The sequence below is a fragment of the Onychomys torridus genome, chromosome 5 (assembly GCF_903995425.1).
Source record: "Onychomys torridus chromosome 5, mOncTor1.1, whole genome shotgun sequence".
Lineage (NCBI taxonomy): Eukaryota > Metazoa > Chordata > Mammalia > Rodentia > Cricetidae > Onychomys > Onychomys torridus.
The window spans coordinates 22,735,777-22,762,258 of NC_050447.1; the positions used below are offsets into that span (position 1 = coordinate 22,735,777).

General features: G+C 51.5%; 2 protein-coding genes across 7 annotated transcripts; one reads left to right on the forward strand and one right to left on the reverse strand.

Moving 5' to 3' along the window:
• Window positions 1–1,851: 1,851 nt before the first annotated feature.
• On the reverse strand, window positions 1,852–9,723 carry Znf319 (zinc finger protein 319). Its single transcript, XM_036187248.1, has 2 exons — window positions 9,042–9,723; window positions 1,852–7,347 (listed from the first exon to the last, which is right to left on the reverse strand). The coding sequence occupies exon 2, from the start codon at window positions 7,103–7,105 to the stop codon at window positions 5,360–5,362; it is 1,746 nt and encodes a 581-aa protein (XP_036043141.1). The 5' UTR covers window positions 7,106–7,347; window positions 9,042–9,723; the 3' UTR covers window positions 1,852–5,359.
• On the forward strand, window positions 9,450–24,382 carry Usb1 (U6 snRNA biogenesis phosphodiesterase 1). Of its 6 annotated transcripts, XM_036187252.1 has the most exons (8): window positions 9,453–9,960; window positions 10,864–11,030; window positions 13,557–13,740; window positions 18,525–18,578; window positions 19,994–20,099; window positions 22,054–22,137; window positions 22,240–22,321; window positions 23,382–23,438. In XM_036187252.1, the coding sequence occupies exons 1-7, from the start codon at window positions 9,857–9,859 to the stop codon at window positions 22,279–22,281; spliced, it is 741 nt and encodes a 246-aa protein (XP_036043145.1). In that variant the 5' UTR covers window positions 9,453–9,856; the 3' UTR covers window positions 22,282–22,321; window positions 23,382–23,438. The 6 variants fall into 6 exon arrangements, with proteins under 6 accessions (XP_036043146.1, XP_036043147.1, XP_036043145.1 ...); XM_036187251.1 differs by having other exon boundaries at window positions 22,240–23,449; XM_036187250.1 differs by lacking the exon at window positions 22,240–22,321 and having other exon boundaries at window positions 9,456–9,942; window positions 23,382–24,382.
• The last annotated feature ends 2,100 nt before the right edge of the window (window positions 24,383–26,482 follow it).

Consider the following 26,482-nt stretch of genomic DNA (forward strand, 5'->3'; position numbering starts at 1 on the left):
TTGGGAAGCCAGCGGCAGAGCCCCTGGGGTATTCCTTCCAAAGGACAGAGAAGAAATGGACCTGCCCAAGGTTCCCAGCAGGGATGCTGAAGTCTGCCTTGGGTGAGAACAGTCACAGGAATGCTAACGAACATGCTGATGGTGCAAGAAGGGACTGGGTGGCTGGGATTTTTATTTAGTTTTTTCTGGGCCTGCGTCCTTGACCCCAAGTATGACTAAGTAAGTTCACCACATAACGTGGCCCAGCTTTGAGGCCTTTGCCTGGGCCAGCGGTCTACTGAGTGCTCTTGTGACACAGACAAGCGGCCTCCCCTGCTTTATTAGTGTTTTGAGTCCAGTGAGAAAAACAGGTAGGCAGGCCAAGCCCTTTAAACCCCAAGCCACATTCCTCTATTCCAGGACACCCGCCGCAAGGATCAACTCCCAGCAGTAATTGAGGTTCTTGTCCACTGGCTGTACATCTAATACCAACTTTGTAAATACAAGAAATAGAAACTGTGCCTAAGAACTAAGGCAGTAGGAAGCATAAGCAAGACCACTTGAGTATATACTTTTTATTAAGTTTTTAAGCGCTTCACAGTCCCCATGAGGTAAATCATTTCAATCCATTTTATAGCTGGTTAAGTAAATGGACTTGGGGCTGAAGAGATGGCTCAGAGGCTGAGTGCTGGCTGCTGTTCTGGAGAACCCAGGTTCAGTTCTCAGCACCCACATGGAGGCTCAAAACCACCTGAACTCTAATTCTTGGGGATAACCCCCCACCACCACCGCTTCTGACCTCCAGGGGCACCAGGCACACGGGTGGTGCACATACATACATGCAGGTAAAACACTCATTCACATAAATCTACTAAATGGCCTTGAGGAGGTTGTGGTTGGCTCCAGACTGCATAGGCAGTGACTAGCAAAGCTGGGACTTGAAGGCAGTGAGATTGTGACCACTGCATTCTACTTCCTTCCTGCTCTGACGAACAGGCCAAGTGTGGGGAGGAGAGCACAGGGGCTTCCTGGGACTGGGGACCTAAGACTGGGACTTAGAAGAGATGTCCCATTAGAAAACTAAGAAGCCACGATTGGCAGCACACACACAGTCCCTGAGGGTCTGGAGGCTGAGGCGTGACAAACAGCCCAGGAGTTTGGGACTAGCCTGTGAGGGACAGTTGCTCTCAGTATTAGCAGTGGCTACCACCTCACGGCCTTGACCTCTTCAGGAGCTCATGGCTCATTCTCAACAGATCCCATCAGAAATCTTTACTGCTGCTGTAACCTTGGGGATAGTGCAGCCAGCGTGACCCCATCTCTAGGCCTTTGGATCTGAACACAATTCAGTTCCCTGGCCTTTACCACAGACCCCACCGTGCTTCCTTACTGGTCTGCCTTGCCCTTAGGATCTTGTCTCCCAAACTTTGTTCAAAGCCACCCTTCCACCAGAAATGCTTTCCCCACCCCTTCCTATCCAATCTCAAAAAGCCTCACGTGCTCTTCCTCCTGTTCTTCTCAAAGACCACAAGCACAGGGGCCTTGGCTGTTTCAGGGGACTCACATCTCTGGCCAGTAGGCTTAGTTGCCAGCTCCTTTTACCTCCATTATGAGGTTCAGGAATGGGGTCTGGGGCCTCCAGAGCCAATGTAAGCACATTTGGACTAAATGAAATTCCTACTATAAAGTAACAGTAGTGTTTATTACAGAACAACACGGGGAAGGTGCATCATAGCCCAGAGTCTGGGGCTGACAGCAGACAGGCCCAAGCTGAGATGAGGTGTGGTGAAGGTTACATTCCCAGATGTCAGTGGCCATTTTTGCTTTGTGTTTGCCTGTGGGTGCATGCACATGGGGAGGCTAGAGGTCAACATCAGCATCTTCAGTCACTCCCCACCTTGTTTTTTGAGACAGGGTCTCACGGTACCCAGTATTCACCAAGTGGCTAGACTGACTGACTGTTAGGAGCTCCAGGAACAGCCGTATGACCTGTCATTCCCCCACCTGGGTTCCCAGCCTAGGGTTATAACCATATAGGTGCTGGGCATCCAAACACAGGTCCTCATGCTTTAGCAGCAGGTACCGCACTGACTGGGCCTTCTCCTCAGCCCCTACTCCTTGATTCACGAAACCCTTTAAACTCTGCTCTGAAGTTCTTGCTTTGTGCCTGGCAAACAGCAGGTGCTCGGTTATGGTCGTGGAGGGACTAAGGCAGTAATGCAGAGCCAAGGTGGGGTGAGGACATAGTGAAGAGAGAGACCCCACAAGCCTGCCCTACACAGATTGACCTTTACAGGACACGAAACCTCTGGAGATGTAGACTGACAGAAGCCAGGGCTCTTCCTGGGGGTGTGACCTCTCAGAAACAAAATGCTTGCTTCAGGATGGGACTCAGACCTCATCACCAGAGTCTGGGGGGGGAGGGGGTACTTGGGTGGATTGCCACGGGGTCAGTAGTCCAGGATGGGATGGCAGTCTGCTCTGGAGGAAGAGCAGGGTTATGAGCCAGGAAGGTGGTACAGGTCCTTTAAGGACCCTCCTCTCTGCCTGCCTGGGAAAGTGGACAACAGTAGTTTGGATCTGTCAAGGAGTGGGGGAGCACTTTGTTGCCTTGATCCCCTGGCCAGACTGGGTGTCAGGGACATTCCTAGCCAGAAAAGTGACCTGTGTGCTGGTGGGACTCCAGGCCACTTACCACTGTGTGGCTTCGACAATCCACAATCCCTAGGCCTCCCAATGGTCTGGACAAAGGAATGTTCGGGCCATTGCTGGCCACCAAGCAGTTTTATCTAGGCCACACCAGAAAACAAGCTGGGCCTTGAGCAGGGCACAGACACAAAGGTCCTTGCTGTTCACTGCCGAGTGGTAGAAGCTGACAGGAAGGAACCTCCTGGCTTCTCAGGGCCACACGGGGGATGAGCGAAGCATGGGGTCTGGGTCACAGTCTTAGGAACGCTTGTAGTATAGGTAGCTCCATGTCCTTTGAACTTTCTACCTTTACCTAGGACAGGGCACCCTCGGCTCTCAGATGCCAGGTTCAGGGCTATTTCCCCCTCTCTCTAGCCCCACCCTGGCCTTTGAGAAATGGAAAGCCTGTGAGTTGCAGACAGCAAGGATGGAGTAAAAACTGTGTGAGGGGCTGAGGAAAAGGCACTGGGCTTGGTCTACCGAGGGATCGTGGCAGGGCAGACCGAATGGTACAGCGGGCTAGCCAGGCTGGGTGGGTTTGCCACTCTCCCTCTCCAGGGAGTACCTGAATAAATTGTTTTGCCATCCCCAGCTTCTGGCCTTTCATGAGCTGCTGGGTTCTCATGGTCCAGCTCCCTCCTCAAGGGCTAGGGTTAAACCTTAAAGTCAGGTGGGGTGAGGTATATTGCACTTGGTACCCATCAGCTTCCCCTCAGAATCTCAACAATGCCTCCATGCACTTCTCATAACAGCGAGGTAAGCTAACCTCCCAATCTCTTTTTTGGTTTTTGACAGATGAGGCAACTGTGTCCCAAAGAGGTTAAGTGACCAGTCCAAGGTCACACATCCTCAAAGCTCAGGCCTCAAGCCTAGCCCCCACCTGTCACTCTGGCCTGTGTAACTCTCAGCCTCTGCCCTTCCCATCATTCCCTTGGGAAAGAACAAGTGGAAGAGCTTGGGCTGCACCAGTCAATGTCTTTACTTCTAGAGCACACGTCAAACTCACTGTATATTAACATCAAAAGGGGCTGCCTAAAATGGAGTCATTCTTTGAAAAATTCCAAACTCTCATGTTTATATATGATCCAAAATGACATGAAAATTACGCTATACAATGTTATGAATAGTATAACAAATTGCTTTTAGAATGCAAAATGAAAAGGAAAAAATCAGCAAGTAGGACTGGACTGTTGTAAGCCTGAGTTCCAGTCTTTTGAGGCTTTGTGACCAAGATTCAGCCCAAGAGGAGTGCTAACCTGCCTCTATGGGCACAGGAGAGAAGAACCTGGGCAGACAGACCAGGTGCATGTGGCCAGCTGGACTTTTAGAGGAGAGGTGTGGTGGTGTCCTCCTACCCGATGGCCCTTGGCTTGGGTGCTGGTCAGTCTTCTTTAAGACTCATGGCTAGGGAAAGGGGGCTGAGAAGGGCATGGGCATGGGTTCAGAATGATGACTTTGACAATTAAGGTTCTCCAGGCTCTTGAGGTGGCTCTGGCTGTCCAGTGATGGTGGCTGACCATGTACCTGCTAAGAATGCTGCCCGCAGGCTCCTTTATCCCTGTGTTCCCAAGTTTGTTATAGGAGGCAGGCTATGAGTAGCCAAAGACCTAAGGGAACTCAAAGGAGAGCAGGTTGTTTTGGCAACAGAAGATCCTTAGGGCCCAAGCCCACAGCCGGACTGATGGCTCATAGAGGCCATAGGCTAGAAGGGCTCTGGGGGTGAGAAGCCATTCCTCACCCTGGGTACTCAGAACTCCATTGGGCCCTCAGGCAGGGCTGGGACAAGCTGACACTACGACTCTGAGCCCCAGAAACTTTGGTTCACACAATTTGGGAAGAAGGGACCTGTTTATAACTACTGGGGAAATCATGGGCCGGGTTCTGCTCCCCCTCACCCCAGAGATGAGGCTAGGGTAAGGGGACGAGCAGTGCTCTCCTTCTGTAACAGCAGCTCAAAGGGAACGTTACCTCCCTGAAGCTTAGAACTACTCCCAGCCAGGAGGGGCTTCCACAGACTCAGGACCGCCGTCGGCACACTGGCTGCTGTGTCCCTTTCCCAGCCAACAGCACGGGCTGACCTGAGGGTGTCATGGAATGTTTCTGCTTCCCCCACCCTGACTGGGCCCCTCATCTCCAAGCACACCCCGCCCAAAGACTCCTATCCTACATAGCTTAACTATCAGAAACTTGGGGTTGGGGTACATTCATCCTAGCTGGGCAGTCAGAGGACTGTAGCTCACGGTCCACACTCTAAGTCTCCAGAACTGTCACAAAGCTGGCCTTTCCCCACAAAAAAAAAAAAAAGCGATTTGAGGAGAAACCCTATTTTCTTCTTCCCAAGCCACCTGGCTTCTAACTAGGCTGAACAATTTGGAAAGGCTGGGTTGGCATCCCTCATACCTGGGGCAGAGGCACCTGACTACAGGTGGGATCCAAGGTCCCTACAGAAAAGGAGGACAGCAGGCTCTCAGAAAGCAAGTCCTGTCGTGGGGAAGAGGTTAATGGGATCTGGTCTGGCCACAGCAGTTTGGCTCCTCTGATGGCCGGGCTGGTGCTGGTACTGAACATGCACACCCTCCACCCGCCCAGGACCCTTCGGTCCTCACTCCTGAGGAGGGAGCTGGCTGACAGGCTTGCTGCCATGCAGCTGCAAGCAGGCGAGACTAGACAGGGCTGGTGGTGGCCCGAGGCCTCAGGGCAGGCAGGCCGCCACCTGGTAGGCGCCCTCTGCAGCTGCAGCGGCGGCACTGTGCTGGGCACTATGCTCCTGGAGCAGGGCTACATCCAGGAAACGTTCCCCACACCACACACACTTGAACTGCTGCTCTCGGGCGTGCACTCCCTGGTGCTTGTTGAGATGCTCTCGCTGCTTGAAGGCTTTGTCGCAGTTGGGACACTTGTAGGGCTTCTCGCCCGTGTGCACCCGCCGGTGCCGCTGCAGGTCGGAAGCATACTTGAAGCGCTTCTCGCAGTCCGGGCATTTGAGGGGCTTCTCCCGGGCTGGGTCACAGCGGTGCTGCACAAACTCCGAGGAGGAGAAAAAGCGGCGCTCACACAGGGTGCAGCGCAGAGGCTTCTCCGCTGCAGCGCAGTGAGACAGCTGGTGCTTCTGCAGGGCAGATGCCCGCTTGTAGGCCTTGTTACACACCGGGCACTTGAAGGGCCGCTCTGTGGAGTTTGGCAGGCACTTGTGCCGCAGCAGCTCAGCGGACTGGTCGAAGCCCTTCTGGCACACGGGGCACTTGAAGAGAGTCTCCAGCGTGTGCACGTGCTGGTGGTAGAGCAGGTGGCTGGGCTGCCCAAAGCCCTTCTCACACAGGCCGCACTTAAAGGGCTCTTCCGTCTTGTGTGTGCGCCGGTGCCGCATCAGCGCATACTGCTGCTTGAAGCCCATGGGGCACAGGTCACACTTGAAAGGCCGCTCGGCACTGTGGGTACGCTCATGCTGCCGCAGGTCCGACGGCCTCTTGAAGGCCTTCTGGCACTCGCCGCAGCGAAAGGGCCGCTCACCGCTTGGGGTGCAGGGGTGCTGCAACAACTCTGACGACTCTTTGAAATGCAGCTCGCACACGTTGCAGCGGAACAGGTGGTGCTCCCCCGAATGTGCGTACATGTGGCGCACCAGGTGGGAGCGGTGCTTGAAGGTCTTCTCGCAGACGGCACACTTGTAGGGCCGCTCGGAGCTGTGCGTGCGCTTGTGGTGCACGAGGTGCGAGGACTGGCTGAAGCTCTTGTCACACAGCGTGCACTTGTACGGCTTCTCTCCAGTGTGTATCCGCTCGTGCCTCGAGAGCTCCGACAGGTGCTTGAAGGGCTTCTGGCAGATGGGGCAGCTATAGGGCTTTTCGGGTTGTTCCGCAGGGGCAACATTAGCGGGCGGAGGTGCTGGGGGCAGCGATGGGGCAGTGGTGGTGGCTGGGTCAGCACCCTCGGCTGGCTTGTAGGTCTTATCACAGATGGAGCACTTCACCATGCCAGTGTGGGAGCTGTGGTGCTGGGCCAGTGAGGTGAGCAGGGAGAAGCCCATTTTGCAGACACCGCAGACAAAAGGCTTCTGCTCAGCCTGCACACACTGGTGCTCCAGCAGGTCGGTGGCCTGATGGAATATCTTGAGACACTGTGTGCACTGGAATGAGCGGTCATGGCCTGCCAGGCACTGGTGCTCGTGTGGGCTGGCTAGGTGTGCCAGGTCATGGCCGCACACACCACATTTGGGGCCTGGCTCCCCTGCTGGCAGAGGTGCATGCTGCGGGGGCTGCAGGCCTGGGTCAGGTTGCAGAAGTATGCCATAGACAGCACAGCCTAGTGGGTTCTCAGCTGTTCCTGGGGGCAGCGCGTGTTCAGCCAGGGCTGGCGGTGGCTCTGCATGGTGCTGAGGCTGTGGTGTCTGCGGCTGTTGTGGCTGCGTCTGTGGTGGCTGCTGCCAGCTTTCTGACATGCTTGGGAAGATGAAACTGGGTTTGGACAATAATGGCTTCAGTTTCCCGCTTAAGGTGAACCCAACCCTGAGAGAGAAGCTACCGGATCTCAGGGGTGGACAAGAACCTCACACAAGGCACAGAGGAGACTGGTCAGATAGCCCTTGTCATTAGCCAAGAAGAGAGCTACAAGGCAGAGGGGGCTCTTCGAGACAGGGTCCCAGCAATGCCAAGAAGGCTCTGCCTTCCCCAGTAATCGGTTCTGTAGGGAAGAGAGACACAGTAAACTTGAGGCAGGAACAAGTGGTCGTTCCCTTCCCTTCCCCTTCCCCTGTGCTGCCCACACTCACTGCACCGACATAAGTTACCTCAGGGGAGGGAGATGCTCAGGGCTGCAAATCTACCCATTCACATGTTATCCAAGAAGTCTGGTAGCAGCTCCACCCCTCCTCCACCTGTCCATGCCCACTTCCTTCAACTCCCCATTCTCGAGCAGGGCATCTCAGCCTCCACAAGTCCCCTCAGTTTCCATATGGCCTTGTTCAGTCAGGTGTCTCACAGGGTCTGGGGTGACCTGTCTCTAAGGCCTGCCAGCCTCTCTCACGTTAATATGAGGACACCACTACTTAGAGACCAGAGAAGCTGGCTAGCAGAGGGAAGCCACACCCCCAAGGCACCAGTCCTAAGGCAAACGGACTCTGGAAGCTAATATTAAAGACATCAGTATTAAGGACTACCTAAAAACCCTCTCCTTCAAGGGACTGGTCCATGGTCCTCTTCACCTGCACTCCAGGCCTTTTCCCGGGCACATGCATCTCTAGTTATAATAGGATGAATGGCCTTGCAGGGCCCTGAACTCCTGGCAAGCAGGGTTAAATCAGAGGTTCATAGACCCTCCGCCCAGCGTGGAGATCCTCCAAGCTGAACTTCTCTGTATTCTAATCATCCCCCAGAGGAACACAATGTAAGAAAGTGTACTGTTTGCCTGAGTTATACAAGATAAAGCTCGCCACAGGGTGTTTCTCCTCCAGGTCCAAAACATTCTCAGTAATCATTGCAAGATTAAAGCCCACCCAACTCCAGCAAATCTCTAATTCACCACTTTGAGGCAGCGCAAAGAGAGGGAGGAACTTTTGGAACTAAAGGCAACCTTTCCAGGTTCTCGGCTCATCTGCCACTTAGACTGAAAAGTTTCTAAGTTTTCTCTAAGAGGAAGAAGGTAGAGATTGACCTCACAAGCCAGTCTGGCTTCTACCTGTTCCGCTGAAGAAACAAAAGAATCAAGCTAAAAGTTGTCATCCTCAGCACCTCCTGGGAAAGGAAGGGATAAAGGCGCTGCTGCGATGGTATCGTACCAAGAACTATGAGCAAGCAGCTAGAGCTGGTCATTCTAGCATTCCTAAGGTAGAAATGAGAGGTGGACTGCTCTGAACGCTGACTGGTCTAGCTGTACCAATCCAACTGTGTTTTTTTTGTTTTTTTTAGTATGAATGGCTGTCAGCCCCAGCGGCCACCCCCACTCCCCACCTCCCGGAGCAACCCCACTGCCTACCCTGACCCTCCTCCAGAAAGGTGAAGCCAGGAACACTCAGATCACTCCGCAAAGGGGAGGAGAGAGTAGGGGAGGGGAGGGAAGGCAAGGAGAAGCCCCCACCTGCGCCCCACCCCAGTCCTTCTTCTCGGGGTAACTGAATGAAAGCTGGTCACCTCCCATCAGGCCCAGCTGGGCTGCCTGCTGTCAGCTCTTGCTCTGGATGGCCCGGCCGCAGCGGCCCGAGAAAGGCCCGAGAAAGGGTGGCTCGGGCCGAGGAAGGCCCCAGAGCCTTAAACCGTGCCCGGGAAGCGACTGTGCTTCCAGGCCTGGCCTGGGCCGCCCCGAAGCTCAGGAGGCTCTCCTGAGGTGCAATGGGCACTGGAGTGGCCCCCAGATGCAGCCCCGGATGCCCTGTAGCTCACCTGCTCCAGGCCGCCCGTGGGGTCAGGCGCGGGGCGAGCGGAGACCAGCTGCTTTCTCGGCTGCCTCTTTATTCCGGCTCCATCCGCCGCGCCGCGGCCTACGCGCCCCGTCAATCCCCGGCCTCGCGTAGCAAGAGGCGGGCAGCCCAGGGGCGGGAGATGGGTTTGTGGCGGCCGGAACCGACGAATCGACTCGCGCACTCGGGCTAGCGGGACACGGGCAACGGAGGGACGAGCGAGCGGACAGACCGACGGTCTTGCAGAGACCGGCGGACTGGCAGGCGGCGCGAGGCAGGGGAGGCGGGGCCGGGGGAGGAGCCGCAGCCCGGGCGGCGGCTGCGGAGGAGCCCGCGGCGCGGTGCGAGGCCGCCCCCTGCTGGGGACCCGCGGGCCCTCCGGCCCGAGCCTGGGGGTGCGGAGGGGCGGGGCAGGAGCCTCGAGATCGGCTCACGGAAGCCTACGGAGCAGAGACGCCCGGGTCCCTGCTGGCGACAGCCCGTCCCTCCAGTCTTCTGCAGCTGATGTGCAGCTCGGCTCTCTCGGGGATCCTGGGGCTCTGACTTGGTGCAGGTCTGACAAGCGGACCCGCACTGGGGCACTGGGACGACTGAGCGTTCCAGAAGGCTCCTGCAGCACTTACCGCGTAGCCGGCGGGCGCAGTTTGCGGTACTCCTCTGGGCTCCGCCCCCTCCGCCGCAAGGCCCCGCCCCGAGGTGGAGCTACTCTAGGTCCCGCCCCAGAGAGCACTTCCGGCTCAGCGGAACTCGGTGCGCCGGCCTGGGTTCCCGGCGGATTCCGCCTGTGGTCAAGGCCCCATGAGCGCGGCGCCCCTGGTGGGCTACAGCAGCAGCGGCTCGGAGGATGAAGCCGAGGCCGCCACCGCGGGGCGGAGCAAGCCCAGGTCTGGGGTCCGCCGCTGGTGAGGAGCGAGGAAGTTTCTATCGCGAGGGCGCGATTCTTTTTGAAATACTGGTGGGACCCAAGCCTCCGGGATAACCGGGAGGGTGGGTCGGTGCCCCGGGAGGAAAAGAAGGGGCGTCTAGGGAAAGGAGGATTCAGAGCACACCCTGGACAAAGCCCCAAAATGGCACCCTCCTACCCCCTTGGCTAAGGCAAAGTTGGGAGCGAGGACACAGGTTCAAGAGAAGCCCTAGCCGTTGCATTTTTCTCCTTTGGTGTGCAAGCATGTTTCTTCCAAGATCTGTCTCTTCATTTGAACACAGTGCAATAATCAGAGCTTTTCATTCGTCTAGTAAATGCTCAGTGAACAACCACTGGGAGCCATACTGGACACTCGGGACTGGCGCAAAACCCATGGGAATCTTATACTTCAAGGGCCTTAGGTTCTTAAATACCGGTCTTTGCTGAGTGCAGTATGTCGGCAGTTCTTGCACAAGAGCTCTAGCAAATAGAAATATGCTTTACACACAAGGAAATTAATGTACAAGATCACAGAGCTACTTCAGTTCAGGCCTGTCCTGCTGGGTAATAAGGACTTCCACGCCACACAGCTACCTGCTCAAGTGTTTCCTATAGGGAACAAGAGCCCCACTGAGGGGCTTCCAGAGTAGCTGGGAGACTTCAATAGTTCTAGAGAGCTGTGGCTGTCTAGAAGCTCAAACACCTGCCTGGAGATCCATACTCACCTCAGCCACTGTAGCTGAGGTAGGAGGATCAAGTTTGAGGGCAGCTTATACTACATGGCAAGACTGCTGTAGAAAGAAGCACTGTGCATAAGGGCTTAGAACTTTTGTTGTATGTGCAAAAAAACAAACAAACAAACAAAAAACAAAAAAACGAATGCTTGTTCATTCTTTTGCAGTGGCCAGAACCCCCTTCCCACTCAGAGGTTTCCAGTGCCTGACAGTGTGCTCAGCATGTTCTCTAGCACCGAGGAGGGGCCTGAGGATGACAGTACAAAACATGGAGGACGCATTCGGACCTTTCCCCATGAGCGGGGCAACTGGGCCACCCACATCTACATACCGTGTGAGTCACTTACTAATGGCAGATGTCCCAAAACAAGTACCTCCTAGCTGTGCCTAGGAGGAAGAAACCAGGGCCCCTGGTATTCTGGACCCATCCCACCCCAGCCCTGAGGAGGTGACAGCCTGAATCAGACCTTGCTTCACTAAGTGTTCTTGAAGTTACTAGCCTTTCCAGGGTCTCCATTTCTACACCTCTAAAGTGGGGTGATAAGATCTATCTCTTCGGAAGATTAATTCAGATAATCTGTGTCAATTTAGCACAGTACACAAAGTGGCAGCTCTAATTGTGTGTAGACTCCCATTATCAGCATCCACCGTCAGTTCTACATTTCTCACAACAGATGAACCCACTTTTTTTGGGGGGGGGGTTGAGACAAGGTCTCTCTGTGTAGTCCTGGCTACCCTAGAACTCAGAGATCTGCCTGCCTCCTCCTCCTCAGAGCTGGAATTGAAGGTGTGGTACAAGACTTGAGCCCATATTATAATCACCAGACTTCACAGTTTGTATTATGAATAAATAAAATCATGGTGTTGTGCATTCTAAGAGTTTAGACAAACTTAAAAAGATGTGCATCTGGCCAGGTGGTGGTGGTGGCAGTGGCGGCGGCAGCCCACGCCTTTAATCCCAGCACTCGGGAGGCAGAGCCAGGCAGATCTCTGTGAGTTCGAGGCCAGCCTGCTCTACAGAGTGAGTTCCAGGAAAGGCGCAAAGCTACACAGAGAAACCCTGTCTCGAAAAACTAAAAAAATAAAAATTAAAAATTAAAAAAGATGTGCATCTGCACTATCATGTAGAGTAGTATCACTACTATATGAATCCGTCATGCTTGACTTAGCCATCCCCCCCTACACCAACACCTGTTTCACAAATTTGCCTTCTCCAAAATGTCACAGAATTGGGATCATTTAGTATATACAGCCTTTTCAGATTGGCTTCTTTGGCTTAGTAGTGTGCATTTGCGGTCCTTCTGTTCCTAGTCACACTTGACAGTTCATTTCTTGTTAGTGCTCACTAATAGTGCATTGTCTGGCTCTACCACAGTATGTTCACCTACTAAAGGACATATTGGTTGTTCCTAAATTTGGGCAGATATGCATAAAGATGCTTTAGGCTGGTCCAGTGTGGCAGCACATGACTTTAATCTCACTCAGGGGTAGAAGCAAGTGGATCTCTTTGGGTTCTAAGCCAGCCAGAGCAATGTAGTGAGACCCTGTCTCCAAAAAAATAAGGTAAAAATAAAATATGTGCATTGTGCTATAGGCTCTTGTGTGGACATGCTTTAGCAGCTCCTTTGTATAAAATGATAAGGAATGTGACTGATGGATTTTATGATTGTATGGTAGCAAGCAGTATGTTTAATTTTTCAAGAAACCACCGAATTGTCCCCCACAATAGCTGTATCATTTTACATTTCCAACAGCAATGAATAGGAGTGCCCTTGTCAGCACATGGTGCTGCCATTGCTCTGCAGTGCGGACTAGTCTTTCTCATTGTTGACTGATTTGGAGCATCTTTCTTATGCTTTTTGCTATCTGTCCATCTTCCTTGGCAAGTTGTATATTAGGATTTGGGGCCTGTATTTTAATGAACTTTCCCTTCCTTCCTTCCTTCCTTTTTCTTTTTTGAGACAGGGTCTCACTGTGTGTCCTTGGTGGCCTGGTGTAGGAGACCAGCTCCGATCTGTTGAAGGGCTCTTGGAGGGAGGAGAGAGGAATGAAGAAGTAGTAGATAGAAATATAGATGGAGATGATGAGAAAGACAGTCACAGGATAGCTTCAGGAGGGCCCTGGGTCAGTACCCAGTCGCCTCAAGTTTTATTCTAATGGGCTTTTTATACATCAGCAAGGGGAGAAGCAAAAGACCTTCCCCTTTCAAGATCAAAGCACAATGTACAGCCAAATGTAGACCCTTCAAAACACCCAGTAACCACACCCCTGGCCAAATTATCCTACTATGCAGCCCTGTTGGGTAAAGCAAGCTCCGAGTCTCTAACCTTTAGTAAGGCCTTACTAGGGAGCCTCTGTGGGCCCCCACAATCTAGAACTCACTATGTAGACCAGGCTGGCCTCAGACTCACTAGAATTCACCTGCCTGAGCTTCCAAGTGCTGGGATGGTGAGCACCCTTAATCTAGTTTTCTGGTTTTCTTACCTAGCAGTTCTATATTTTTCTGGATTCCCTATTAGGTATTTCTCAGTCTGGGGCTTTTTCCCCCTCTTGGCAGTGTCTTTTACAGAGCAGACATTTTTTAAGTTTAATGAAGTTGGTCTTATTAATCCTCATAACTGATAAACAATACAGTGGTCTGAATGTAGCCCTCAGAGGGACACTGGGAAGGACTATCATGTGTGCCCATACATATCATACACATATACCACACATATCATAATAAATTTATCTGAAGACATTCACATTAAAATATTGGTAGGCTGTCAGCCATAGGCTACTCCTGAAACTAGGTTAATAAGGGCTTCTCTGCTCTCCTAACTTGGCTGAGGCCAGTCCACTCTCCCTACTCTCTCTCTAGATGAAGCGAAGGAAGAGTTCCTGGATCTGCTTGACATGATGCTGCCCCGAGCTCAGACATTCGTGCCCCGTCTGGTGCGGATGGAGGAGTTCCACCTCAGCCTGTCTCAGAGTGTGGTTCTCCGCCACCACTGGATCCTCCCCTTCGTGCAGACGCTCAAAGACCACATGGCCTCTTTCCAAAGGTGAGCACTCCCCTCTGTCCGTGCCTCTCCCCTCCTGGGCATTGGTGTGCTTGGAGCTAGGAATGGTGCCAAGCTAGCAGACCAGACCTAAAGACCCGAGGCTGCTGTGTCCCCTCCCATGTGGTGCAGGCACCTCACAGAAGCTACTCGGCTGCTCTTCCTCTGTGTTGTGCACAGAAACCCTGCTGTCTGCCTCTAAACTCGCACTAGGATTTCCAGCACTTCCGTTGCCAAATGTGTAAGAGCTCCTCCCACACCAACATCCTGCAGCCTTCCAGACACTGACTGGATAGCCTACAGTTCAGTTCAGTTCCGACACCACCGTCCCAGAGTGCAACCTCACAGGCTAAGGGCTTCATCCCACAGGCTGCCCTCTATAGTCGATGCAGCTCACATTAAGTCCCTAGGTTAGCCAAGAATTCTGATTTTGTTACAGATCAGAGCTTCCAACGATCCAGCCCTGCCACCTCCTAGTGACCATTTGCTAGAAGGACTCACAAAATTCAGGAACACAGCTCACTGCCTCGATTTCCAACTTGTCACACAGAATTGTATTAATTTATTGATTGAGGCAGGCAGGCACGCTGGGCCAGGCTGGCCTTGGATTTATAGCAATCCTACCTCAGCTGCCTGAGTACTGGGCTGGGCATAAGCCATCACACATGGGGAGAGGTGGAGATGCTACAGAAGCGCTGTGTCGCCATCCCTTACAAAGGACATTTATTTATTTATTTTTTTAAAAGATTTATTTATTTATTATTTATACAGTGTTCTGCCTGCAGATATCCCTGCATGCCACAAGAGACCACCAGATCTCATTACAGATGGTTGTGAACCACCACTATGGGTACTGAGAACTGAACTCAGGACCTCTGGAAGAGCAGCCAGTGTTCTTAACCGCTGAGCCATCTCTCCAGCCCCCACCTCCCACCCCCCCCCACCCTTTTTTTTGTTTTTTTCCAAAGGATATTTTAAAAGATATAAATGAAGAGTGACAGAAGAGACCCATGGGGCAGGGTTTAGAAAGGTCACAACTGGCCCACTCCAGCTTTCTCCACCTACTTAAGGCATTTCTGCACTTACCTGGCCAAGTCTCCTCTAGTTGTTCTTAGGATCCCTTAGAGTCAGGAGTCACCTGATCCTGCTGCTGTTGATGGCCCAAGGATTCACCGCACTCACCCTCACATGTCCTCATGCCCCTTCTCTCTGGAGCCAGAGCCCTCCACCCGGGACTGTGGCTTCTCTGCATGCTCATGGCCTTCTCTAGGGACTTTGCTCTTCACTGCTTTAGTAGGTGCTTGCTCAGGACTGGGCAGGAGTGAAGAGATCCTTTCTGGGGCTTCTCTGGGTCCTCTGAGGGCTGGTTCAATAAAGAACTCAAACAAAATTAGCTTGTTAGTGGATTTCTGAATCTAATTTTTTTGGGGGGGTGGGGGTTGAGACAGGGTTTCTCTGTGTAGCTTTGGAGTCTGTCCTGGAACTCACTCTGTAGACCAGGCTGGCCTCAAACTCAGAGATCTGCCTGCCTCTGCCTCCTAAATGCTGGGATCAAAGGTGTGTGCCACCACTGCCCTGATTTTTTAAAATACTTTTTATTTTGCTGTATTAGTGGGGTTTTTTTTATAATTTATTTATTTTATGTGCATTGGTGTCTGGCCTGCATGTATGTCTGCGTGAGGGTGCCAGATGCCTTGGAACTGGAGTTACAGACAGTTGTGAGCTGCCATGTGGTTACTGGGAATTGAACATAGGTCCTCTGGAAGAGCAGCCAGTGTTCTTAGCCACTAAGCCATCTCTCCAGCCCCTATGAGTTTTTTGCCTGCATGTATGTATGTGCCTGTGCTGATGGAGGTCAGAAGAGGGCATCAGAGATATGGAAGGCTGTGAGCCTCTTTGTGGGTGCTGGGAACTGAACCCCAGTCCTTGCTGAAGCAGTCAGTGCTCTTACCCACTGATTCATCTCTCTAGCTCTGTCTACAGAGTCTTTCTTCATAGATACCCCTATGAAGGCCTGAAATGGGTGGAAATAGAAGTCTTACAGTGAATCCCCAACTCCACTGTTTAAGGGCCTGAGGCTCAGGAACTCTGGAGTGTGGCTCTTCCAAACAGAAAAGCTCCCCATTTGGTTGAGGAGGAAAGAATTTACTCCGTTGTGGTCGGTTGGTGAGAAACCAGGATAAAGCGCATCTCATTCTGGTCCACTATGATTGCCACTATCAGTTTTATTGAGCCAGCTGTGTATTATCAGCTGTATCACAGGTGCCAGAACCAAACCTAAATTGGCTTCACCCAAAGGGAATTCCAGATGGGTTCAGAGACAGCCCTAGTTTCACGCATGCGTAGATGGAGGTAGCCAGAGATGTTACCTGAGTTGTGCTGTCTCAGTGCTGTCCCACGAGGTTGAGTTCCTTCTCTCAATGACAAGGGAGCCACCAGTGTGTGTGTGCATCTTCTTACATGCGAGTGGAGGCGCATACATTCCACAGCATGCATGTAGAAGTCAGGTGTTGGTCCTTACCTTCCTCATTGCTTGAGATAGGATCCCTTTATTGTTTTTCTGCTGTGTGTCTCAGACCACCTAGAGCATGGGTGTCCGGGATTCTCCCATCTGTGTCCCAATCGATGCTCAAGTGTGAGCAGTGCTGTGCCCAGCTTTCACGTGGGGTCCAGAGTTTTGAATTCACGTCCTCACACTTGTCCAGCTACTATTACCCATTGTGCTATCTCCTCCACCCTGCAGACTCCTTTGAAAATGTGTTTATTAGGCTTGAGAGATGACGCTTTAGCAGTAAGAGCACTGGCTGTTCTCGTAGAGGACCTGGATTCAGTTCCCAGCTCCAATTGGCAGCTCAAACTGTCAACTCTAGTGCACAGGCTCTGATGGCTTCTTCCGGCTCCCATAGGCACTCTGTACACATGGTGCACAGACATACACAAACAAAAAAGAAAAAGAAAATGGGGAGGAGGGGGGGTCTGTAGATAGCATGTGGAGTAGAAAATTTCTTAATAAAGAAAAATGAAAAAAAATGTAAAGTGTACACGCATGCATGGGTATATGCACGTGTTCATGCATATGTGTGTCAGTCTGCCTCTGTGCATGTGGAGGCCAAAAGAATACATCAGCTGTCATCTGTCATTCTCTGCCTATTCCTTTGAGACAGGGCCTTTCCCAAACCTGGAGCTTGTGTTTTCTTGGCTAGGCTTGGAAGCCTGTAAGACCCAGCAGTCCCCTATCTCTGACCAGTTTATAGCTGGGGTTACAGGTGTGCACAGGATGCCCAACTTGTTGGTTGGGTCCTGGTACAGGAACTCTAATCCTCCTGTAGTTTCAGCAGAAGTCATGGGAATGACTTTGGTTAGTCTGACTCTGTTCATTCTCTCACCTTGTAAGTAAAGAGTGGAAATGCCCTTTCCCCTTATTCTAGAGAACGCTGCCTTATCTTACTGGAGCTCTGTTTCTTGGACAAACTAGCGTTCAAGCTGGGTGATCAGCAGCATTGTCATGGTAACGAGGCTGACAGGTGCACTGCAGGCATGCTGCTGAAGGTAAGAGAAGCCAGTGCGGAATTCCCAAGGTCTGGTGGGAAGCCACTCCCTCAGCCTCCTCGTGGGTACTAGTTCTTTAACAGAGCACGCACCTTGCTGGGACCTCTGGGAACTGCCCAGGAGTCATTGCAGGAGGTCTCATCCTTTGTGGGTCTTGTGTAGCCTGTTGCCCTGCTCCCTTGAGGACTAGAGAGCAGCCCCTGTACCGCTGGGCTGGTGTCTTTGAGGAACTGGATTTGATGTTGTCCTTGCTCCATCGGCTGCCCTGTGTCCTTAGTTAAGCAAGCCCTCAGTTTCTTGAGTTGAGATGACCAGATTGACCAAATCTGGTCATCTCAGACAGTTCAGCTCTGATTCTGGACCCCGTGTGACTAATCCAGGTGCTGAATGAGCGGGGTCTCTGCCCTGCTTTCTACCACCTGACTCACTTCAACAGAGACTCACTTTCTAGTGAGAGCAAGGACTTTGCAATCAAATGGACTGAGCCTCAACTCCTGCCTTGCCAGATTCAGCCTCACCAGGTCCATTTTCTTGTGTATAATTGTAGGGTCGACTTCACAGGATCATATCAACTAACTTTCCCCCCACACATGATTGACTTTCTCAGTTGCACGACATGCTACACAGTACACAGGTGAAGCTGTTGGTCAGTAAAATTGGTAGCTTTAAGTTGTTTCTTGGGGAGAACCATTCTTAGCAAAGCAAACTTTTTGCTGGTACCTGGACACTGCTAAATGCTACAAGGGTAATTTAGAGTCTTGTCTAACTATAAGATATTTTTAGTTCAATTTTCCACTTATTGGAATAACAATATTGATTGTAAGTGAGTTAATTGTATTTTTTTAAAGTGCTGTTTGGGGGAGGCATTTAGAGGGATTGATGTTGTATGTTTGTTTGTTTGTTTGCTGAGGTAGACTCTTATCACAAATTGAGATCTTCTGTCTTGGCCTCCTGAGCATAGACTGCAGACGCCCATCACCTCTCTCAGCTGAAATGCTGGTTTTTAAAACATGAACCAGCCGGGCGGTGGTGGCTCACACCTGTAATCCCAGCACTCGGGAGGCCAAGGCAGGCGGATCTCTGTGAGTTCAAGGCCAGCCTGGTCTACAGAGTGAGATCCAGAACAGGCTCCAAAACAACACAGAGAAACCCTGTCTCAAAAAAACATTAAAAAAAAAAAAAAGTACTATTGTTTTACTTTTCTTTTCTTGAAGTATGTTTCTTCTTTTAAATTTCAGGTTCTTCTTTACTGCCAACCAGGTAAAGATTTATACCAACCAAGAGAAAACCAGGTGGGTCTCTGACTTTATTGCAAAGATAGAGGGGATACACTTCCTTTTCACATATATTTGCGGGGCATCTATTCCCAAAAATAAGATAAATTTTTATTTTTTAAAAATAAATAAAACCCAGCTGGGCGGTGGTGGGGCACGCCTTTATTCCCAGCACTCGGGAGACAGAACCAGGATGATCTCTGAGTTCAAAGCCAGCCTGGGCTACAGAGCGAGATCCAGGACAGGCACCAAAACCTCGTCTCAGAAAAACCCAATAAATAAATAAGTAAATAAATGAATACCCAAGCTTATTCAGAAGAGCTGAGGGAGTTTGGGGAGCAGTGCAGATGTAGAAGAACCTGTGTAGAGGCAGCCTGTGAAGGTGGAGGCCTGCTCCTGTCCAGCTCCCTCCCCGTCGTAGTGATGCGCTCCCTCATCTTCCTCTCGGTACCATTTCTCACTTCACCTTACTCATCCATTGCTAAATGAGCCGCTAAGGTTTGAAAACTTGGAAGTCCTAAAGCATCAAGAGGGCATTTTTAGCCAGCAATGGTGGCACACACCTTTACTCCCATTTAGGAGGCAGAGGCAGTCGAATCTCTGTGAGTTCAAGGCCAGCCTGGTCTACAGAGCAAGTTCCAGGACAGCCAGGGCTACACAGAGAAACCCTGTCTCAAAAAACAACCATCACCTCTCCCGCCCCCCAAAAGGGCATTTTTCTCTGCAGGGCCTCCCCGTCCAGTCCATTCACAGGGACACTCCTCTCAGCTGCTCTGAAAGGGCCCCTCCCCCTTCATCCTAGGCTATATAACTTTATAGTCTGAAGGGTTTCCAGGAGTGGGGAGTCAACTGAGTCAGATATTGCCGAGCAAACGAGGACAGGCTGCGCCTTTGTTAACAGATCATTATCATCATTGGCCACTTTGACAAGAGCGTGTCTGAAGGAGGGTTGGAGGTGGGAGGCCAGATAGACAGAGGAAGATAGCAAACCACTGTGGTGGTCTACAACATTTCCTTGAGAATGGGATGAGGGCTGGCTGAAGATGCAGCTTCAGGGGGGATTTAATTGCTAAAGACAGCATTTCTCAGCATCTGCCAGGGGCAGGGGTACTAGAGAGCAGGGCTCATCAGTCCAGGAGTCTGCCAGAGAGTGGAGGGGCAAGAGGGCGCGGTATGCAGTGATAGATGAAGGCTGCACTGCAAGGATCCTTAGACATGAGGAGACATCCAGTGAAGGTGGGTATTTAAGTGCAGGAAGTTGGGGGGATTGAAAGCATTGGCTCTTGGAGCAGCAGCAGCATGCACAGGAAGATGGGCTGAAGCACAGCCCAAATCCCTGGACTTCCTGTTGGATGCCTCCTCCCTCCACGTCTGTGGTTTGTGCTCTCACCGGCTGCATTTTGTGCCCTGCTGTCTCCACTGCCTCTTCCTAGGACCTTCATGGGGCTTGAGGTCAGTTCCGGGCATGCCCAGTTCCTGGACATGGTTTCAGCAGTGGACAGAGTCATGGAGGAATTTGACCTCACTACCTTCTACCAGGTAATATACACGGTTGAGGAAAATGAACAGAGATTACTGTTTCTGCCACAGAGTTGCTGCTCCATTGCCTTGTCTAGAAAGAGCATCCTCAGAGAAGCCCATCAGAGGCAAACTAAAGAGACCTCCAGGGGCTGGAGAGATGGCTCAGAGGTTAAGAGCACTGACTGCTCTTCCAGAGGTCCTGAGTTCAATTCCCAGCAACTACATGGTGGCTCACAACCATCTGTAATGAGATCTGGTGCCCTCTTCTGGCCTGCAGTCATATAATGCTGTATACAAAATAAATAAATAAATCTTGAGAGAGAGAGAGAGAGAGAGAGAGAGAGAGAGAGAGAGAGCGAGCGAGAGCGAGCGCTCCAGAACTTCCCCACGTGGAGCCCTGATTGCCAGCCCACGGGACTGGGGTCTGGGGTGTCAGAAGTTGTAGTCTACCCAGAGTCCAACATCTTGAGACTTGTGCTTTCGACTCGGTGAAGTATCCGTGTGTGCCTTGTTTTTCCTAAGGAGTTGTCTCCAACACTTGGTAAGTTGACACTTGTGGAAGAGTGGTAGCTTCGCGTCCTCCCTGTACCCCATACCCTTCTGAGGACTCAGAGTCCAGGTCGAGTGTCACAGCTTGAGAAGGCCACTGGCTTATTCAATGTGTTTTCAGAACCATGCCGTGTGTGCAGTTATTTTTGAATAGAGGTGATTATTTATTACTTCTTCAAAATTGTTGACTTTTTGGGTTTTGTGCATTTAATCTGAAAAGTATGGCCTCTGCTGGGACGTTCTAGGTCAGAAAACAGAGTCAGAGCTGTTGTCATTTGTTTTTGCTCTTGGGGGCCGTCCCAGCTCCCAAGTAAATCACACAGAGGCTTGTTCTTAACTATAAACACCCGGCCTTAGCTTGGCTTGTCTCTTGCCAGCTTTCCTTAACTTAAATTATCCCATTTGCCTTTTGCCTCTGGGTTTTTCTCATTCTCTTCTGTAGATCTTACTCTTACTCTGTGGCTGGCTGGGTGGCTGGGTGGCTGGGTGGCTGGGTGGCTGGCCCCTGGGTCTTCCTCCTTCCCTGGCTGCTGCTTCTCTCTCTTCCTCCCTGATTTCTCTTTCTATTTATACTTTCTGCCTGCCAGCCCCACCTATCCTTTCTCCTGCCTCACTATTAGCCATTCAGTTCTTTATTAGACCATTAGGTGTTTTAGACAGGCACAGTAACACAGCTTCACAGAGTTAAACAAATGCAGCATAAACAAAGTAACACACCTTAAAATAATATTCTATAACACAGAACTAGACATGGTAGTGCATGCCTTTAACCCAGGAAGCTGGAAGTCCAAGATTAAGGTGCCTACCTGTATGATTGGTTTCTGATAAGGGCTGTGGCTTGTAAGAGCCATCCCTCACTGTGCCCTTCCCTCATGGAGGGAAAGGAGCGCACAGCTCTCTACCCCTCTCTTTAACTTTAATTATTTTTGTGCTTACGGATGTTTTTGCCTACTTGTATGTTTTGGTGCCTGCAGTGCACGTGCATGGAGGCCCTAAGAGGGTGCCAGATCCCCTGGAACTAGTGTTTCAGACATTCCTTACAGAGGCTTGTTAACCATCAAATGGGTGCTGGGGATCAAACCTTTGTCCTCTAGAAAAGCTGCCAGTGTTCCTAACCTCTGAGCCATAGCCTGTCCTCATCTATTTTTCCAAGAGCACCACCTGTGCCCTCATTAACCCTAACCCTCAAATACCATCACATTGGGGGTTTCACTATTTGCATTTTGGAGAGGAGTACAATTCAGTCTGTAGTGGGGACCAGCACAAGCCATTTTGTCTGTGTGGGCAGGGGACATGGCTTCAGCACTAGGGGTACACCAGGGATCCCACAGGGAGACCTGACAGGACTGTCATAGACCCGCTAGATTGGATGGGCCTGCCATGGCATCCAGTGATGGCCTGAGTCCCTGCTCTTCTTCCCTAGGACCCTTCATTTCATGTCAGTCTGGCCTGGTGTGTGGGTGACGCACGTCTCCAGCTGGAGGGACAGTGCCTGCGGGAACTACAGGTGAATTTCCAGGGAAGGGACACAGAGCACTGAGCTCCAAAGATGAGGGGATGAGCACATGACGGGAAGGGAAGGACTGGACACTGAAACCTAAATCTGCAGGAGACCCTCGGCCCTCCCTCCCTGCTCAGATGTCATCCCTGAGCCAGCAGCAGCAACATCTGGGAGCTGAGCAGCTCTGCAGGTACTCTTGCCTTACCCAGACCCAGGCAGCAGAACTGCACTGTAACAAAATCTCCGGGGCTTTGGGTGTCCGGCTTTACACCTGACACGTGATGAGGGTCAGGCCCCCACCCCACCCCTGCCCCCTCCAGAGGTTTGGGTGTGGCAGTTGTAAATGGAGGAAGGATGCCAGGTCCCAGGAACCTCCAGCCCCTCCCCCCCAGAGCCTGTTACATCCTGGGTTTTACTTTTGAGTCGGGGTCTCACAATGTCTCCTAATTGGCCTGGAACTCACTGTAGAGCAGGCAAGCCTCAGACTCGCAGTGTCCTCTCTCAGAGTCTGAGACTGCAGGCATGTGCCACCGCGCCTGGCTCCCTTTAGATAGGTGACCTTCCTGTCAGTGCCCTGCAAGAGCTCACAGTGCCCATGCACAGGGCCTGGCAGGGCCTGAAGGCAGGCCACAGTGTGGCCCTTCGTTGGTAGCACTCCTGTTTTTCTCAAAAGAAGCCAGAAATCTGTATTTTTATGTGCAGATTTTTATGGAAAAATCTTCTGATTTTTCCAGTGTTGGCAACTGATTTGGATTTTATTTATTTTTATATTATTATTTTTTTTGGTTTGTTTTTTCAAGACATGATCTCTTTTTGTAGACCATTCTGTCCTCGAACTCTAAGCAATCCACCTGCCTCTACCTCCCGAGTGCCTCATTTGGGTTTTTTAAAAGTACTTTGCAAGTCAAAATCTCTGCAGGCCATGGGCCATCATCTCTGTAGGCACCTTCCCCTTGGCCTGATCATGTGGAAGGCAACAAAGAGCTCTGATGTCTAGCTCCAGGAGAGCCCAGTCCCAAACTAATCCAAACTTCATGGTAGTCACCATCCCCAGTGCACTGTGTGGGTCCTCCTCGGGCCCTACCTCACATGATTGTAAGGTGACTGGACAAGATAATGATTGCAGAGCCTGGAGTCTGCATGACCTAGGTCCCTCTCAGTATTGCCTGTTTACCAGACTGGTGTGTTTGTGGTGCTTCTGGGTCTGATTTCCCTTAACGTGGCTGTCATCTCCCTGCTGCTGGCTGAAGGAAATCGTGGATGAGTTTGAAGACTCTGAGATGCTGTTGCGTGTGCTGGCTGAGCAGGTCCGCTGCAAGTCTGGGAACAAATTCTTCTCGATGCCTTTGAAGTGAACCTTGTCCCACGCCCCTCTACAGACCAACTGAGATGGAGGAGCCTGCTGCCGTCTGGGGGATGCCCCAGCAAGAAATCCTTATCACACACTTAGCACTCACTGTTCTAACGGTTCCTCTCTCCTAGTCCTTTTGGGTGGTAGGTTGGTAGGCTGCTGCTGTGGTGTGGTCATTTCCAGAAATCACCAGTAGAGGGCAGCCCGAACCTCTAATTCTTCTGTTAATCTAGGAAAAGAAAATGAGCCCTGCTGGGCAGCTCACCCACACTCAGTGGGGTCCCCCTTGAGGTCTCTCCACTGCAGTGATCTATATTGATGTCATTGGCCATCATACCAGTTTTTAAAATCATTGTGCTCTGACTCACCTCTGTCAAACTGGGGGCTCCAGTGAGCCTCACCCTCCTTTTAATCTCCTTTATTTATCACTTTCTCCCTTCATCCCATCCTGTGCCAGAAGAGGTCATTTCAGGGCCAGGGCACAAGGTGATAGTTTGTGGTCAGCAGCAGTTTTCCCATCCCTTCCTCCCACTTACCCAGCCAGGTGCCTGGGGAGAGAGCGCAGCAGATGGTTCATTTGGCCTGGTTCTGGCTGCTGGCCAGGCCTCCAACACCTATGACCCCTGGTTTCCCCCATCAGCTTTCCCAAAGAAGCACAGAGGCACCTTTCCTCCAGGCAAAATACTTCTACCCCTGTGGCCGAGCATTCTTCAGGGGTGGGGGTGAGGTGGGAGGCGGAGAGGGTCAGGGAGGCACGGAGATTTTATTTTCCATCAAGCTCTTATCAGGGCAAAGAACCAAACCTCTCCGGTCGTCATGGGGCTTTCTAGTGATGGGCAGAGAAACAGTTTTTTAACAGTTTTAAATTATGTTCAGCAAATAAAATTTGTTTATTTTTAATCTTTTTAATGTGGTGTCTTATTTTAAATGACTCCTATTTTAAAGGTGAGTGGTCCCGCTGTCTCCCTCCAGCTAGCTTCTCAGTGCAGGGGGCTCTGGGAGGCTGTTAGAACTCTCAGGACTTTTATGTGTTTATCTATTTGAGTGTGAGTGTGTGTGTGTGTGCGCGCGCGCGTGCATGAGTTCTGAGAACAGATCTCAGGAGTCAGGTCCTTCCTGACACTTTGTGGGGTCCATGGTTGTCTGTTCTCAAAAAGTATTTCTAGTCAGTGAGCCATCTCACCACCCCTCTGTTGTAACTGTGACTCAAAAAAATGTTGGGTTGAGGATGCTGGAGAGGTGGCTGCTCTTCCAGAGGGCATAGATTTGATCCCACACACATGGCAGCTCATAACCTCTGTGACTGCAGTACTTCTGGCCTCCTCAGGCACCAGAGATGTAGGTGGTGCACATACATGCAGGCGAAACATCCATACTCATAAGATTTTAATTTTAAAAAAAGAAAGTAAAAAGTGGAGCTGGAGAGCTAGCTCAGTCAGTCATGTTCTTGCTTTGTGGCCATAAGGACCGGAGTTCAATCCTCAGAACCCACTTTAAAAAGATGCTGTGGTACCAAACATGTGTGATCTCTGCACTGGGGAAGCAGAGACCAAAGGATCCCTGAGCTCACTCGCCAGCCAGCCTATTTGTCAAGCTCTAAGCCAATGAGAGACTGTCTCAAAAAACCAGGTGGTGCTCCTGAGGAACAACAGACACCCAGGATTGATCTCTGGCTTACACCTGTGTGCACACCCATACACCCATGCATGCCTACCTCTGTGCACACATACACAAACATCCCCACACACACAAAACAAAAGAAAGAAGGTGGGGTCACCCTGTTTCCCAGGACTTCACGAAGTAACACTGCATGTAATACATGGAATCCAGGGTTTGGCATGTCCCGAGGAATCACCAGCTCCACTCCTCCCACACAGAGATTAAGCTCTTCCAGGGCCTTCTCAACTATGCCTCCCTACAGCCGAGCCTGGGGAAGGCAACTGGGTAGAGATGATTGCTATGGAAGAACAGTTACATGACTTGCCTGGGGACATGAGGACTTGTTTAGGGCCTGACTCAACCCTTGCCTCAGCTCCCATGGGATGCAGCCTAGGCCATCCCTACACTTGCCTCCTGCCCAGGCCTATGGCTCTGGCTCCCACACTGTGATTCATGCCCTCACAACCCTGCCTTTCCCTAGCCTTAGAGAACACAGTCATGCCTTGTTCCCCAGTGCCACCATACCAGCATCCTGGCTTCGCCTGACCTGCTGCCTGGTGTTAGTGGCATCAGAAGCCACAATGGAGAAGAAGCTAAGCATGTGTTCTAGCCTGCAGGCAACATGGTAACCCTAGCTTCATAAGTCACCTTCCTGACACCTGCTCCGTGCCAGGTCCTGAATTGCATGGATCGACCAATCCAGGTCTGGCCCTCTGGGTGTAAAGGGAAAACAGGCAAGGTGTGCCGATTAGAATGCCCATCCCTAACCCTGTACTTGTCCAAACCACTGAGGACTGCCCCCCTGGGAGATGATGTGGCTCTGCAGGTCGTCTGCCCGGAGAGGAGTTAAAAGTTAGAGAAGTAGGCCAAGATCAATAAGCATCTCTTCAATAGAGAGTGGCCAGGGAGGAAGGAAGCCTGAGCTGGGGCGGAGGAGGGGCATGTAAGCCGTCCCTGAGGAGGCTGGCAGCCTTTGCTTGGCGGGCACCCAGACATGCAGTGTGCTTCCAGAGTGGAGTGCCTTCAGCAAGCACTCCGCTGACAGTGCAGAAGCGCCCGGGCGCTTCCTTCCAAAAGAGAAGTGTTCCAGAAACCAGAGAGACAGCCGGAGGTGGACGACCAGAGCAGGCTTGTCCACCGCTAGCTGGGCAGTGTGCAGGGAAGGGTTGCTCTTGGTGAGGATTTTATCATGCTTGGGAGAGTACAGAATCAACACATCTGGCACTGGCATCCTCAGATGTTCCCCTGCAGCGCAGGGAAATGCTCATCTCCGGGCCTCACTGGCTGATTCCCACCTGTTTCCAAGAGAGAGGGGAGTACTTGGTGTGTTTGTTTATACCT

Coding starts and splice junctions, on each gene's coding strand:
- Usb1 (XM_036187249.1), top strand. CDS start 9,857: ATGAGCGCGGCGCCCCTGGTGGGCTACAGCAGCAGCGGCTCGGAGGAT. Junction 11,031..13,556: donor CACCCACATCTACATACCGT/GTGAGTCACTTA, acceptor CTCTCTCTCTAG/ATGAAGCGAAGGAAGAGTTC. Junction 13,741..18,524: donor CACATGGCCTCTTTCCAAAG/GTGAGCACTCCC, acceptor TTTAAATTTCAG/GTTCTTCTTTACTGCCAACC.
- Znf319 (XM_036187248.1), bottom strand. CDS start 7,105: ATGTCAGAAAGCTGGCAGCAGCCACCACAGACGCAGCCACAACAGCCG.